General features: G+C 43.3%; 1 protein-coding gene across 2 annotated transcripts in view; it reads right to left on the bottom strand.

The window, feature by feature from the left end:
* Nucleotides 1-973: 973 nt before the first annotated feature.
* RETREG1 (reticulophagy regulator 1) overlaps nt 974-17314 on the bottom strand; it is a 177312-nt gene continuing 160971 nt past the window's right edge. Inside the window, exons 6-9 of one of the 2 annotated variants that reach the window (XM_082258410.1) lie at nt 12113-12250; nt 10322-10383; nt 4225-4351; nt 974-2444 (exon numbers count right to left, since the gene is read on the bottom strand). In XM_082258410.1, the coding sequence (XP_082114536.1) occupies nt 1966-2444; nt 4225-4351; nt 10322-10383; nt 12113-12250 (806 nt within the window). In that variant the 3' untranslated portion in view covers nt 974-1965. The remainder of the gene's footprint in view (nt 2445-4224; nt 4352-10321; nt 10384-12112; nt 12251-17314) is intronic. The other variant, XM_082258411.1, reaches the window with a different exon arrangement.

The raw sequence follows: 17314 nt of genomic DNA, 5'->3' as shown, positions 1-17314 counted from the left end.
AAAGTCAGAGCGACTTCGGTAGTGCTAATTAAGACAGCTCTCATTGACTAACATGGGATTTCCCATGTCATGCGACTTGGAGTCTCTCAAGTTGGATCCCAAGTCGCGGCAGTTTGAACCGAGCCTTAGTGGCTATATATATATATATTGTAGTGAACCACCAACTGAAACATTGTAGTAAAAAGCAGGTTACTGCTAAGTAGGGCAGGGCAGCAGACAGTCATGTAACAAGCTCTAAGAAAATGTATGAAATGTTTTATGTATTTGTAATTTGCAATGCAGAGTAGCTACACTAAGCCTGCCGGTATAAGTATGTCTGCATGTTAATAAAGAACAGTACAGTGTAATTGTCCTTTCAAATCTATCCTCAATCAAGTATTACTAAGGCTAGTCATATTTTAGTGCAATAATGTGCCTATACAACTCATACACATTTTGACCAATCAGGTTGATGCAAACAACTTAGCTGGTATATTTTCTTCTTTCCAAACTGAGTGGCAATAACAGCAGTGCCTGTTTTTCACAACTCTTCACGGAATAACGCATAAAATAGGTTCCCAATGAAACTGTGAAAAATCATGGACTGCTAGTATTACCTGAAAGCATTTTAGAAAACTCAGTGTTAAAGCTGCACTTAAGGTAGATATACAGTAAAAGACACATAATAATGCCACTCTGCATTTAATAATACATCATTCAATGTAGTTTCAAATGCAATTGGTGTAAGTACCCTCATTTGAATTGGTTTTAGCCCCTATACAGAAGCACTCGGACTGGGAGTGGGTGGGGCAGAACTGGGAGCCAATCATGTGTGCTGCATGCAAATATACAGAGAAGGGACATGCTAATAGGAATAGAGACAAGAGTGAACAGAGGGATGACCTCATTAGTCTGTTGCTGCACTTTGGTTGTCCAGTCAGCAGGCTGTAGATAAAGGGAGGACACCACGGCATTCCTTAACTGTAATTTATGTCATTCGCCCAGCTGTGCTGTGTAAGGGGGCTGTGAAAATCTCAGTCCTGGATGGACAGAGATACAAATTCATTGGTAGCTAAAACATTGCCCTTATATGCATATCACATACCTGATATGACTGATTAAAGCTAGACAAGTTACCAACTGAATCCAGCCAGCCAGGGAATTTACATTATCTGCTGTTTCTGTGTACATGGTGCAACAGCCATGTTTACAACTCATAATCGGTAAGGCCCGAAAACTCATTTTAACTAGCACTATAGTTGGATTGCCTTATAGTATATAAGAATTTAAATTATTTTTACTTATGTATATTTTTCTTACACATATTTCAATCAAAGAGATAATGGCACTTTTCCTGAACTTAGTTCGAAACATCTCTTGGCCTGTCTAAATGGTTAAAGTGCAAAGAAAATTTGCAAGTCCATTTGGCAGATACAATCGAATTGCACTCTTATATGGCTATTCTGAGAGTAGAAGTTTGGTACAGGTGACAAGTGATACTAGAAACAAGAATTCTGCATTGTAAAATGGAGCAGCCTTGTACAGGAGAGGACCACAACTGTCAGCCTCTCCACACTTATCTTTACTGCCCATGGCTAGAACTATTTCAGTATTCACAAACATTCTTACAGTCTAAGAGATCTGTTTGTAAACTCTGGTATGCAACCAGTGAAACTTTTTTTAAGTTAAGTTGTATTCCTTTAAAATATAAGAACACTGTCTCTTACCTAACTTACATAAATAACGCAATTCAGCTCCATGCAACACCTCCAAGGGACAGTGGGGGAAACTATTAGTGAGACAGCTGAAGACATCTGCAATAGTTTACATAGGCCTAAAGTGACTAAAGGGAACAATACTTAAAGCTTACGATTTACACATTTCCCTACTTATTCTTGCTGCATAATTAATGCTTGTTTCTATGTGTTCCTGTGAGGCCTTCCCGTCTTCACAATCTGTGGTAAAAGGAGTGGAAACGTTGGTAGGTTAATGCCCACCCAGTAGGCTGGAGAGGAATCCTGAAGACTTTTTGCTCTCAGATTCCTGGCTTGATGAGTGCCCCACTTCCTCTTCTATGTCCTCCAGTTCTGACTGGTCCAAAAGTTCAAAGTCATCAGCTTCCTCAGTGTCAGTATCCTCAATGGAAGTAGGAGCAGGAGTTTGTGAGGAGAGAAAGACTGACTGTAGCTGGTCAGTGATGGCTGCTGAAACAGCGGCTGTGATGACCTCACTAGCCACACCGCTTACTAAATTATATGGCTGCTCACTGCCCAAAAGCAATGACAACGGTGTTACTGAGCTTTTTTCAGCTTTTGCTTTTTCACTATCTTTGTGTCTGCTCTTTGGAATGATAGGTAGACCTATGCTAGAGTCTTCATCATTGGAAGGGGAACCATTCTCAAGAGAAGGGAATTCAGCCAGGCCACTGGTGAAACCTTCCTCCTGGTCACTTGGCCGATCCAGATCTGTGTTAAGAAAACAAAAAAGATTATTGAAGTGCAGAAATAAAATGCACTTTATAAGCAAAAACCAGCGGGCTGAACGAAACCCCCCCCCCATAAGAGCTCAGGAAAGAGTACAGCGATCGCCCCCCCCCCGCTGATCTATTATGTTCTGACAGGGTGGGTGCCCCCACCAGAACAACCGGTCAGTGGCCAATGGATGAGAGTGCTGATCGGATCCTTTTCTGGTCACACTGCTGTACACATGGGCCAAATGTCGGCCAATTCTTATTGAACCGGCTGATGTCACACGATATTCAGCCCGTGGGTACTAGGCTTAAAGTGTTACTAAACCCAGGACCTTGCATTCACTATATCTGGTCTCCCACAGTACACAAAACATGGAAATGCAATTATTTTAGTAAATATAAACTGCTAAATACCTTTTCTCATCAGCAGTATATAGCAGCCTTGTAAATTCTATCAGTGTCCGCCGAGCACTAGTTAAAGCTTGTAGGAGGAGTTTTCATTCTTTTCTGATTGTCCTATGAGGCTGCATGACTCCTGACCCCCTATCTGGACAGTGCTGATTGGCCCTGTGCTGATCACATGCACCCCCCAAAAAAAAAAAAATCTCTAGTACACACTAAACTGAGCCTGTGCAGAGTGTCCCCAAGGCTCTGTACTCTCAGGAGCAGGTTGTACAAGAGTCCTGTGCGTCTTTGACTCAGTTTCAGGTCCGAATCCGTCAACAAATTTGGGCCTGATTCGTCCCTGAAACTGAGAAAGGGGACGCACCAGACCTAGCCTTACATAAATGAACAAAAGCTAATGGAGGACAGGCAGATAAATGAAAGGGCCAACTCCTCTATTTATAGACTTTGTTTCATTCACTATAGTATGGCTTCTATGAATGGAAAAGGTGGGTGGAAATCGAGGACATAATCAGCTTTCTTGATAAGTGCCTGTCATAGGTACCTCAGCTGTATTAACCCCCATCGCACTAACCCCCATTGCACTAGAAGATTACAGCGGACAGGGTGGGGGGGATTTAAAGGAGGAAGAATTTCCGTAATCCCACAGCCAGCACAAGGGACACATCAAATTGACTTTTGATTTGACCTTGTGCTGTTTTTTTTGTAGGCTTTGAAAATGTAATTAAAAATGTAAAGCATAAGGTCTCCCTGTAAAAAAAAATGGCAAGCAAATACTTGCTTTTCTCGCAGCATTATCAATAGCTTATGTAATCAACAGTAAACACCACTTGACATATCTTCATAATCCAACACTTCCAGGAGTGTCAGATTCATGGTCTTCAGTTGTGCTCAGTGGTTCCACCCATAAGCCCTTATGCCACAAAGTAGTGATGCAGGGGTTAGAGGAAGGGACCGAATATAATCCATGAATTGAAAAGATACAGATGTGTTTTGTCAACATTTTACCAAAAAATAAGTTCAAATAAGCACCATATGAGACACAAAGACTATGTTCAGTTATTATGCAACCAAATATGGTAATTAAAAATCACAAGTTCTACAATACCAGATACTACTTAGTACATGGAAAAATAGGGGGAGATTTACTAAAACTGGAGCATTTAGAATCTGGTGCAGCTGCATATGATAGCCAATCAGCTTCTAACTTCAGCTTGTTAAATTAAACTTTGACAATACAACCTGGAAGCTGATTGGTTTCTATGCAGAGCTGCACCAGATTTTGCACTCTCCAGTTTTACCAAACCCACCAATATTGTCTCCTTGGTTTGCTGCAAGTACAGTATATTGCAATAGTGATAGAGCCATACCATCGGATGTATCTGTCTGTGGAGTGTAGCCTTCTGAAAGGTTAAAGGTTCCATTTTCTGTCCAGGACAACTCTGATGGTTCTGTGTCAGAAATTGACAGTTCCTTGACTAATGTTCCTGGAGTGATCTACATGAAAAGATAGACAACGATAAGGTTAACTAAGGTTTCAGTCCGTTGCATTCACTGACATTATCATAGTACACTGAGTATTTTTCCTCACTGATTCACAAGAAATAGTTACTTATCAGGTAAAACACAGCTGTGTGCACAAAGAATAAATGTCTAAAAGGTCTTTAATCTTGTTTTAAATTGCTTTTTGCCTTGTTTACTTTTACCATGTTTCCCCGAAAAAAAGACCAGGTCTTATATTCATTTTGGCGCCAAAAGACACAGTAGGGATTATTTTCGGGGTAGGTCTTAACATATAACGTGCTGTCTTCTCTCGCCCTCTCCCTCCCTGCTTGTCAGGAATTCCCTGTGTGAACCGAGTAAAAGTGTTTGTAAAATCCTAGAATCCACTCTATTATTAGTATATCATGTACAATGTGTGTGTTCCTGTATTATAATTGTGCCAAATACCTTCCGTTACAGCGTCACTCGGCACTTCCGTGACCCCCCTGGAGCTCTTTTCTCTTAGTATATCATGTCCAATGTGTGTATTTCCTGTATTATATTTGTGCCAAATACATGGTTACATAGTTAGTCAGGTTGAAAATAGACACAAGTCTATCTGGCTCAACCAATAAAAAAAAAAAAAAAAAAAAAAAAGAAAACCCAACCATACAATCCCATATACACAATCCTATACCCACAATTGATCCAGAGGAAGGCGAAAAAACCCCAGCAAAGCATGATCCAATTTGCTACACAAGGGAAAAAAAATTCCTTCCTGATCCCCCGAGAGGCAATCAGATATTCCCTGGATCAACTTTACCTATATATATTAGTACCCATTTATATTATGTACACTAAATACCTTAGATACAGCGCCGTTGGGCGCTTCCGTGACCCACCTGGAGCTCTCTTCTCTTAGTAAGGTATATGAAGTCCAATGTGTGTATTTCCTGTATTATATTTGTGCCAAATACCTTAGTTACAGCATCGCTCGGCGCTTCTGTGACCCGCCAGAGCTCTCTTCTACCATATGCTCTAAGCCAAGCAGAGGGGAGGGGCTGAGATCCCCCACTGACAGTTGGGAAAAGAGGAGGAGAGCAGCAGGAGATCAGCTGAGCGCCAAGCGGCGTTGTACCGTAGGTATTTGTCACGAATATAATACAGAAACACACACTTTGGACATTTTATAAACATTATGAGTGGATTCTAGGATTTTTCAAACACTTTAAACTAGGGCTTATTTTTGGGGTAGGGCTTACATTGCAGTCTTCCCTGATAATCAGACTAAGTCTTATTTTCGGGGTAGGGCTTACTTTCCGGGGAAACACGGTGTCAGTTCACATGGATGTGCCCTAAAGAACAGCATGCATGTTACAACACTGTACACCACAACACACCACTTTGTTGAATAGAACTGACTGAAATGTCACTTTGCAACATTTCGATAAAGTTTGAACAAAAAAAGAAATAAGAAAAAAAAAAAAGTTAGAGTGATGCACTGTTTTCTGCACCTTTGTGCCACTCCCTTCACAGGGCACACCAGCGGCTGCTTTCTAACACAGCTGCTGGTGTAAAGGAGCCCTGAAAAGCAGTCTGATCTGCATTACTTCTTCTTGTTGAGCAGCTTAAATAGTCCTGTTTGGCACCATTTCTGAGTTTAATAATGCCTAGCCTCATTTAACCATTTCCTATTTGCCATGGGCGTCATGGACCTGCCTACTATAGTCTTCTGGACTACGTGAAGGAACATCATCACAGTTTGTTTATCAATGTGTGTAAATCTTTGTGTGGGGTGAGTGCTTAAGGATCTTCAGGTAGAACAGCTGTTGTAAAGACTATCATTTTTTTTTTACTACCAAACATGTTATGCCTAACTGTTCTGTGCAATGGTATTGCACAGAGCAGCCCCAAACCCCCTCTTATGGAGTCCCCCATCAGCTTTTTTGACTACTCCTTTTCTTCATCATCATCTTTATCCCTATCAAAACTCTGAGACTCTTGTTCAGGTAATAAGCACCAAAAACTTTTTTTTCAAGCAGCTATAAGGGTATTGGAAGACATGTTTGTATTTTTATATGGGAAACTGGAAATTAGTTTTAAGGAAAACATCGTTGTTTTTTCTTGTTCATGTTCTTATGATATATAAAACCTGAATTTTCATCACACCAAATAATTCTGGTAACACACTACTGAACTCTGTACACTACCATAAATACTACTGACCCCTGGACACTGCTCTACATACCACTCACACTGACCAGAACTTAACCCAGCCAGTTGGGCCAGAACTCAGAGCAGACAGACAGACCACAAACGAATTGAGCAAGTCAGCCCACAGTAAGTCCCGGTTCACACTACCGCGACTTGTCAAGCGACTGGTCAGCCTGACAAGTCGCGGTCCATTCTGTGCTACGGGAACCGTTCTAATAGGAGCGACTTAAGTCACTCCGACTTAGAAAATAGTTCCTGTACTACTTTGGGGCGACATCGGAGCGACTTGCATTGACTTCCATTATGTGAAGTCCGTGCAACTCGCGCCGAAGTCGCGGTGCACGCGACTTCACAGGTCGCCCCCAAAGTCGGATTGCCATAGTGTGAACCGACACTTACAGCTGTTCTGCCCTCATGATGAACTCCTGCATCTGACTTGTGGTGACCAATTAGTGCATGAAAATGAATGCCAAGTCTCTCACTGAAGCTAACTTTTAAGGTGGACTAAGCTTATTTTTTTACAGTAACATTTGTTTTGTTATATTTTTACGTTTTCTTCATGTCGTCTTTTTATATGGGTCTCGCTAGTTAATTTATTTATTTAAAAAAAAAAAGCCACACCCCGGTGGTCTTTGATCTCTTCCACGTTGTTCAGGTAGATCTCCACCTCTTAAAGGTTGCCTACCCCTGCCCTACTCTATGCAAAATTTGAAAAAATGTCTTTAGATGCAGCAGGTAAAAGAAGTATTGAACATGTCACTATTTTTTTAGGTAAAGATATTTCTAAAGGTGCTATTGACATGAAAATGTCACCACAAGTCAGTACCAACCCATGCAATCAATACATACAAAGAAACCAAAACAAATAAGTTCAGAAATTACGTTATGTGTAATAAAATGGAATGACACAGGGAAAAAGTATTGAACTCATGAAGAACGGAAGGTGCAAAAAGGCATGGAAAGCCAAGACACCTGCTGAAATCTATCAGTAATTAGAAAGTAATCCTGCCCTTTGTCAGTGCAAATTAATATCAGCCTGTTCAGTCTCAACTGAAGGCCTATAAAAAGGTGTCTCATTACCAAGGTGTCACACAAGAAACATCTCATGATTGGTAAAAGCAAAGAGCTCTCTCAAGACCTTTGCAGCCTTATTGTTTCAAAACATACTGATGGCATTGGTTACAGAAGGATTTCTAAACTGAGCACTGTTGGGACCATAATGGAAAGAACATAATTTCACCATAAACCTTCAATGACCAGGTGCTCCTTGCAGGGTTTCTGACAGATGAGTGAAAATAATTATCAGAAGAGTTGTCCAAGAGCCAAGTACCAGTTGTGGAGAGCTTCAGAACGACCTGGAATTAGCAGTTAGACTTGTTTCAAAGAAAACAATAATTAATGCACTCAACCGCCATGACCTGTATGCACGCTCACCACACAAGACTCCACTGCTGAAGAAAAAGCATGGTAAAGCTCATTCAACCACTTAAGCCCCGGAAGATTTTACCCCCTTCCTGACCAGGGCCTATTTTGCGATTCGGCACTGCATGACTTTAACGGACAATTGCGCGGTCGTGCAAAGCTGTACCTAAACAAATGTGACGTCCTTTTTTTCCCCACAAACAGAGCTTTCTTTTGGTGGTATTTGATCATCTGTGCGATTTTTTGATCATGCGCTATAAACAAAAAAGTGCGTAAATTTTGCAAAAATAACAATATTTTTCACATTTTTTTTATATGAAATTCCCCCCAAAAAATGTAAAAATCAAAATGTTTTAACATTCTCGGCCAATTTGTTTTATGCCACATATGTTTGGTAAAAAAAATCGCAAAAAGCGTATTTTGATTGGTTTGCGCAAAAGTTATCACGTTTACTAACAAAGGGAAAGATTTTTGTCATTTTTGTTGTTTTTTTTAACGAGTAATGGCGGCGATCTGCAATTTTGTTTGCGGTACTGCGACATTGCGGCGGACAGATCGGACCCTTGACTGACATTTTTGGGGTTACCAGTGACATTACTGCAGTATTCAGTGCTATACATATGCACTGTTACTGTAAAAATGACACTGGCATTGAAGGAGTTAACAGTATTGGAGAGGGAGGGGTTAAGTGTGTCCTAGGGGCGTGTTTCTAACTGTGATTGGCTGTGGCTACTAGTGTAAGAACAGAGATCAACGGTCCTACATAGTAGAACCGTCTGATCTCCATTCTTACACAGGGAAGAATGACAGGCGGTTTTGTTTACATCAGCCACCTGCCTTTCTTCCGGTGTAACGGACGATCGTGAGTGCCCGGCAGGCACACGCGTGGGAGCGCGCCTCCGGCGGCGCGCGCTCGCTCCCTAGAGCCTCACAGGCTAGCGACGTAGCCCTACGTCGCTTTGCCTGTGAGGGGCTGACCGCCGCAGTAAATAGTCGTGCGGTGGTCGGCAAGCGGTTAAAGTTTGCTACACATCATTTAGACAAGCCTGTGAAATACTGGGAGAATATAGTCTGGTCAAATGAGACCAAAATTGAACTCTTTGGATGCCATAAAACAAACCATGTTTGGAGGTCAAATGGCACTGCACATCCCCCCGTAAATTAACATATCAACAGTGTTGTTTGGAGGTGGAAACATCATGGTGTGGGGCTGTTTTTCAGCATATGGTCCTGGCAAACTTCCTGTTATTGAAGGAAGGATGAATGGAAAAATGTACCAAGACATTCTTGATAAAAATCTGCTGCCATCTACCAGGATGATGAAGATGAAATGATGGTGGACATTTCAGCAGGACAATGATCCCAAACACAAAGCCAAGGAAACTCAATTGGTTTCAAAAAAAGAAAATAAAGCTGCTAGAATGGCCCAGCAATCCAATTTGATTTGAATCCAATAGAAAATCTATGGAAAGAACTAAAGATCAGAGTTCATAGAAGAGGCCCACGGAACTTTCAAGATTTGAGTACTGTTTGTTTGGAAGAATTGGCCAAAATCACAACTGAACCATGCATGTGACTATTTTCTCCATAAAGAAGGCGCCTTGAAGCTATCATTTTCAACAAAGGATTTTGTACCAAGTATTAAATAAATTCCAGTTACCGTGTTCAATACTTTTTCCCAGTGTCATTCCATATTTTTTACACCTAACTTAATTTCTGAACTTTTTGGGGTTTTTTTTTTTTTTTATGTATGTATTGATTGCATGGGTTGTTACTGATATGTGGTGCAAATTTCATGTCTAAAGCACCTTTAGGAATCTATTGGTGCTTTTCCACTGCATGGAACCGAACGGTTCGGCTCGCTTTTGTGCTTTTCCACTGCATGGTACGGTGTAGGAACGGTTCGGTACGGTACGCGTTTTTCCACTGCATGGAACCGACTGGTATGGCTCTCTAAAACAGTACCACCTCGATTGTGGTTCCGAGAGGTACCATATCCCACAATCCTTTGCATGCAGTCACTACTAGCCACTGATTGGTCAGAGAATCATTGTTATCCCACCCACTTAACTTTAGTACTTTAGTACTACTTTAGTGGAAAAGCAAACCATACCAAACCGTACCGAACCGTTCCAACACCGTACCATGCGGTACCAGCAGTGGAAAAGCAAACCGGCCAAGCAGGGCCGAGTAGAGCCGAGCCGGTACTTGCAGTGTAAAAGTGCCATATTTACCTAGAAAAATGGTGGCGTTTTCAATACTTATTTTACCAGCTGTACATCTACATGTTAACAATATTCATACAAGCAACAGCCAAATTGATACATTTATTCTAAACATGTTGTTTACCTGAGGATATAATGCAGACAAATCTACTTCACTGTTTTCTTCTGGAGACTTTTCAAGTTTTTCTTTAGGAAAAAAAAGAAATATTTGGTTATTATCTGCATATGGTTAGCATTGTCTACATGATTTCAATCACATTTTCAGGAAAGTAATTGTTGCATGGAAACAGGGAGAAGGCTGCATTTGATTTGTATGTGTTCTTTAGTTTAGAGAAGGCTATAGAGCGTTTTATCTTGGAACAACATCTAATCTTCATACACAGTATTCTTTTATTTACCAGTATGCAGAAACTCTAGCTGTACTTTCAATGTAATGTAATTACAAAGTAATGTAATTTCTGTCATCTTAGCTTTTATATCCCAAGCCTACTAAAACATTTCGAGAAGGCAGCTCTAAAAGATTAAACTGACCATGCACATTTTCATGTACATAAAAGATACAACTAAATAGACTCTGCATAGATATATTTTTAATTTGTTTTTTGGGGCGAAAATGGCAAGATATACTACTTCACTATTGTATCACACTAAGGGTCCTTTCACATGGTCCGCATCGGCCGTTGTACTCCGTTCTGCTCAGCGGGGATCGATCCGCAAATCCCCGCTGAGCAGGCGGATGGCAGCTCTGTCTCCGCTCTGTGTGCAGAGATGGAGCTGTCAGATCCCTGCTGTCCTCTATAGGGGAATCGGATGAGAATGGACCGCCTGTCCGTTCTCATCCGATCCCGTCCGATCCGCTGGACAGATGGAAAATAGGGTTTCCATCCGTCGGATTTCACGGACAGGATCGGATAGCAGCGGGTGTCAGCAGAGATGTCTCCGCTGACATCCGCTGCCCCATAGCGATGCAAGGAGGATCCGATCAGGTCCGCCTAAAAAACTGACAGGTGGATCTGATCGGATCGTTCACGTGAAAGGACCCTAAAGGATTCCTTTATAATGCTACTCCCCTTCCTAAATTCAGGCTGGACAATAATCTGCATGTTAGCAGGCTGTACCTGATAGGTACTCTGAGATATGAGTACCTATAGAACACTGTATTTGGGACATGCACCAGATTTTGCACTCTTCAGTTTTAGTAAATCAACCCCATTGTCTGCTGTCATACCTTCGCACACTTCCTACACATACTGCCTACTGTCATACCCACTTGGACTCTTCTCCTGCACATATTGTCCACTAGGAATGAGCTTGGGTTCAGTCCACACCCATGTTTGACCAAACCTGGAAGCTATCAGTGCCGACCCAATCAGCCTTAACCGGGGCAATCCCTACCCTGCAGCTGCATGTATTCAAAGGGCTGGGGATGCTTTTGACACAATTGACCTAAAAAGTCTCCGGGAATGCCCTAGCTAAGGAAGATTGGGAAAGCAGAGACAGCTTCCTTCCAGGTTAAGCTGAACATGGGTTTGGATCAACCCAACATGGGTCATACCTTCACATTCCTCTCCCGTATAAACTGGGCACCAAGGCATCTTTCTAGAATTTTTGTTTTTTATCCAACCCTTTCAGTTTGATGTGTATGAGTTGTGTCACCAATGAGAATGAAGGGGGTTTTATTATCAACAGAGCAAGCATCACAAACTTTTAGGTAAAATGAAAGAAAGTATGATAATGAAGTCATATAAAAGAGAAGGATGTATCTAGAGTTGGCAGAGCTAGAGAGGGGCGATTTCTCTATAAATAGCTGTATCAGACAATAGAGGCTGCCTCCACTCTTCTGTTCAGTACAGCGTAATGCAGTTAGGCTACTCTGAGGTTATTTATTGACATCCAAAAGAAACAATTCACTTACTAGACCTGGCTTTCATCCACTGGCTGATATACGACTGCAACCCAAAATCCAGCTTCTGCAGAACTGGCTTCAGCTTGCTGTATGCTTTCTGTCCAATTTCATTGCATTTCAACAATGGGCACAAGAAGGCACACAATACTGTATTGAAAACAAAATGAAAGAAATTCAGAATGGCATTTTAACCAATGTTGTTAGCTAACATCCATGTTTACTTTATTTATAAATGTGAAATTCAGTGCATCAACCCAAAAAATAAATGTTATAATCCAGCTGGAGTTGCAGAATCACCAACAAATCAGTGGAACAAATGAAAAGCTAAAAATCATTTTTGGTGTTCAAGACTTTCCATCAGGGTCGTAACTACAGGGGTTGCAGGGGTTGCAATTGCAACCGGACCCCATGCTCTAGGGGGCCTGTGTGGCTCCCCTGTACACCAGGATAGGAGGGGCGGCGGGGGCAGCATGTAAAGAAATCACTGTCCTCCTTTTTTCTCCTGTAGCTGCAGGAGGAAAATTAAGGAGATTGATTCCCCTGTATGCTGCCCCCGCCACTCTTCCTATCCAGTTCACTTGTGTTCTGCTGTCTCTGGACCCCTGTGTGCTCCCCTGGTGCCCCCCCCCCCTACTGTGCTGCATCCCCCCCAATGTGCTCCCTTCCCTTTCCTGCCAGCTGCTGCAGGGGATGTGTCACAATAGAGAACCAGGAAATATGTACTTTACCAGCTCTTTCCTTTTCTGAATGGACAGAGTCCTAGTCAGCGACATTGTAAAAATATAAAAATAAAATGATAAAAAATAATACAATTAAAATACCAAAAAATAAAAACTACTGACACCAGTGGGTCCAGGATCGCAAAGGTCACACTTCGACCAGGCCCTGGGGAGGCTCCAAGATGGTAGGAAGGGGGCCAACTGTAGAACATGTGAAAGGGTCCCACTGCGGGACTGCAATAAAGGGCTCCGCAACGAGAATAAAGGGCCCCAGGATCAGTGGGAAGATCCCCAGGCTTGAAGGGAAGGGCCCTGGCCAGGTGTTTGGGGGGCCCTTCATGGTTTCTTGCACCAGGGCCCTGAAGGTTCTAGTTACGCCTCTGCTTTCCATATACTCTGGCATCATTCTAATTGGCTAATAAGAAACTTAGTAGTATATATAAAGGCTTTTACATGGGGCATATTTGCAGTATAAAAGGATTCGCCATTACACTTCTTGTACATTACACCAGTTTAAAAAGTACATTTGTCAGGTGAAAAAGGATTTACCATATTCACCAACATTTATTCTTTACCAGGAAAGGGTGGTTACTCTAACGTGCTCTATTTATTATAGGTAGAGATGGGCTCTGGCGTGTTAAGAGTCGTAGTTCCAACCCACCTCCCTGATCCCACCAGGAAGCTGACACGGCATACCGCCAATCACAGGCAGTGAGACATTTCCAGGTCTGTGCAGCTGCAGATTGGGAAATGTCTCTCTGTCTGTGATTAGCGTCGGCTTCCTGGCGAGATTGGGTAGGCCTGAGCCTATCTCTAATTATAGGGCAAATTTAGCATTCTTTCCACAATTGTCATTGTTCTATTTTCACTAGTCACCAGCCTATGCAGGCAAATCATTTCATTTTTTTTTTAATTAAACTGCAAACAGACCTCCTTCATCTGGGTAAGTATTTTCACTCAAAGGATTCCAGCACTAAGGATCAGTGTAATGTTGCAACTGGGATCACAAGTGTATGGGAATAGCTGCAGCTACCAAGCCTGTACAAAGAAATGCCAGGCTAAGATGAGCCATTGCTGTTTGCCCACCTAGTGTTTACCTGCACTTAGGGACAGATGAGCAACCCTGGAGACAGACGGAAGGATTCAGGGTCAAACATCTGCCCTTAACCACAAGTAACATATGGGTATGTGGATACATGTGAACAGTGACAGCTCCTCTCAGCCAGTTATTTATTTGTATGTGCTGAGCAGCCACAGCTGTTTGGTTACACGTGATCCCAGTCTCAAGGATCCATTGACTCTTGGGGCTGGAATCTGCTTTATGCAGATAATCCCCTATGTAAGGGGGGCTTTCTAAGGAGTGCAATGCATGGGTTCAATGCTTGTTTTGTCGAAGGGGACAAGATAAAGGAGAAAAATTGATTTTTGTAAAATCTTACCGTAAAATCCTTTTCTCTTAAGCTCATTGACAGACGTAGTCCTCCTTGATTAATATCAACTCGGGTTATACTGCCCTCTACAGGAGTAGGACTAGACAGGAAAGAAAACGTTCTGGCCACACCCTAGGGGCAGTCCCAGAGGGTATATCCTCTCACTTCCTGCTACAGCAAATCAGTTATGTCACAAAGCAGTGTTTAGAGAATTTAACCCAACCCAACTCAAAAACAGAGGGGCGGGTACTACATCTGTCAATGAGCTTAAGAGAAAAGGATTTTACGGTAAGATTTTACAAAAATCCATTTTTCTCTGTCGCTCATTGACAGACGTAGTCCTCCTTGATTAATATCAGCTCGGGACGTCCCAAAGCAGTGCCACAAATGAGGGGTGGGAAAATGGAAATCAAAATCCAATCTAGAAGGCCCAACCGGTGCCAACTAGAAGTTTTAAAGGCTCATCAATCACACGATGAGACTCAACTGAAATTCCAACGGAAAAAAACCCTCGAGGTAGACCACCAGTCTCCTCAAATTGCGGCCTGCAAAACCTTGCGGCCAAATGAGGCATCCGCCGATGCCATCACATCAACTTTATAAAATTTTGTAACAGTATGAACCGACGACCAGGTAGCCGCCTTGCACACCTGGACCACTGACGCCTGATGGCGGTAGGCCCAGGAAGTACTGAGCGCTCGAGTGGAGTGCGCCTTAACAGGGAACGGAGGATTCCGACCCTTAATAGAATAAGCCTGTACCACCGTCTGTCTAATCCATTTGGAGATAGTCGCGGCAAATGCAGGCAACCCCTTTCTGGGGCCATCCGTGATCACAAAAAGTGAATCCGTCTCACGGAACGATTCCGTAGTCTTCAGGTATACCCTGATTGCCCGAACCACATCCAAGGAATGCAACGCATATTCCTGAGGATGATTGGGCTTAGGACACAAGGAAGATAGCACAATATCTTCATTCAGATGAAAATCTGAAACCACCTTAGGAAGAAAGGATGGCTTTGGATGATGAACTACCTTATCCCTATGAACCACTAGATATGGGGAATGGCATGATAATGCAGCCAGTTCTGACACCCTGCGTGCAGAAGTGATAGCCACCAAGAAGGCCACCTTCTGGGATAATGTAAGCAAGGGAATCTCCCTGATATTTTCAAAGGGAGGTTTCTGAAGAACCGACAAACACCAAATTAAGATCCCAGGGCGGTAAGGGCGCGCGCACTGGCGGAGCCAAGTGCCGCACCCCCTGGACACCAAGGAATGAGTAGCCCAAGGCTTCTGAAAGAAGATTGCTAATGCTAAAACCTGACCCTTGATAGTGCTCAAGGATAGTTTCTGCTCAACCCCCTTTTGCAGAAAAGCCAAGATTCGGGTCACCGAATAGGTACGTGGGGGAAATTCCAAAGATTCACACCACGCGATATAAGTCTTCCATGTGCAATAATAGACTTTGCTGGAAGTCGCTTTCCTTGCTTTAATAGAGTAGGAATAACTGAAGCTGACAACCCTCTGTCCTTCAGTACCTGGGTCTCAATAGCCAGGCCATTAAAACCAGCGACTGTAAAGCACGATGGAAGATCGGTCCTTGAGACCGCAGATCCTCCCTGAGAAGAAGTCTCCAAGGAGCGTCCGCGACTAGCCTGTCCAAGTCGGCGTACCCGGCTTGACGAGGCCAGCTCGGAATTTCCAGGATAACTGGAGTTCCCTCCACCTCTATCCTGCGGAGAAATCTCAGCAGCAATTTGAGAGGGGAGAAGACATATAGTAGCTGATACTGCCTTTACAGGCCGTTCAGCGCATCTGCTGCGTCCGCTAGAGGATCGCGGGTGCGAGCCCTGTTGAGCCAACCTACCAACAGATCCATATCCGGGGTGCCCCAATGAAGGGACAGCTGGTGAAATGCCTCTGGATGAAGAGACTATTCCTCTTGATCCAGAATCTGACAGCTGAAATAATCTGCCTGTCCACCCCTGTGATAAATATTGCGGAGAGAACTGGAACAACTGTTCCCCCAATAAGAATGTTGGCCACTTCTATGGCCGCCAGGGCACTCTTGGTGCCCCTTGGTGATCGACCTAAGTCATGACCGTGGCATAGTCCGATTGGATCCGAACCGGGCTGCCCTGGAGCTGCTCCGTCCAGTAAATCAGACAAAGTCTGATCGCTCTCAGTTCCAACACCTTTATCGGTAACCTGGAATTTATCAGAAGAAATGACTTCCCCTGGCTGAGCATCGGAGACCAAAGCCACCAGACCAGAGCCTCCCTGGTCCGCTCACTCAATCGGATCCGATTGTCCAGGGAATCGGGATTCCGATTCCATATGAGAAGAATCTCCTCTTTGGAGAATTCGGGTATGAGACTGGGCAAACGGTACTGCCTCTAAGGAGGCGACCATCAATCCCAGCCAGTTGACGGACAGCAACATCCGAATCATTGACTGAATCTTCTGGAGTTTCTCCGCATAGAGAAACACTCTTGCCAAAGATGTATCCAAAATTAGGCCCAGATAGTTCAGTCTCCTGGTGGGAACCAGGGATGATCTTTGGGAAAAGCAACGAAAACGCTGATGTCCTGCGAAGATGGGGATATAAGGATAGGCATCCTAAATCTCTATGGACGCCAGGAAATCCCCCTGATGCAGGGAGGCCACCACTGTATGGATGGACTCCATCTCTTCCAAGACCAGAATTGGACGCACCTAGCCCTTTTTCCTGGGCATTGTGAACAAGTTCGACTAGAACTCCTCCAAGGAATGGGAACTACCACTGCTTGTTGTATCAAGCTGTCCCCCGCAAAGCTTTTAAGCGACCTGGGGATGTCGACTATTGGAAGGGAAGAATCGCACCGGTGGAAGTGATCGAAACTCGATCTTGTATCCCGACCATATGACCTTGCGAACCCCTTTATCCGGGATTCTGGAAAGCCCTGGATCCGGAAACCGGTGAAGACGTCCCCCCACCCTAGAGATGGGTGGGGCCCATTCTGTCAATCCAATGGGATAACAGTGGCTTTATTTAGTCTGGAAATCGGTGAGTCCACTATT

The sequence above is a fragment of the Pelophylax lessonae genome (genome assembly GCF_965119305.1).
Source record: "Pelophylax lessonae genome assembly, chromosome: 5".
Lineage (NCBI taxonomy): Eukaryota > Metazoa > Chordata > Amphibia > Anura > Ranidae > Pelophylax > Pelophylax lessonae.
The sequence above is the reverse complement of the archived record's forward strand: the minus strand, read 5'-3'. Positions and strand labels throughout refer to the sequence as shown.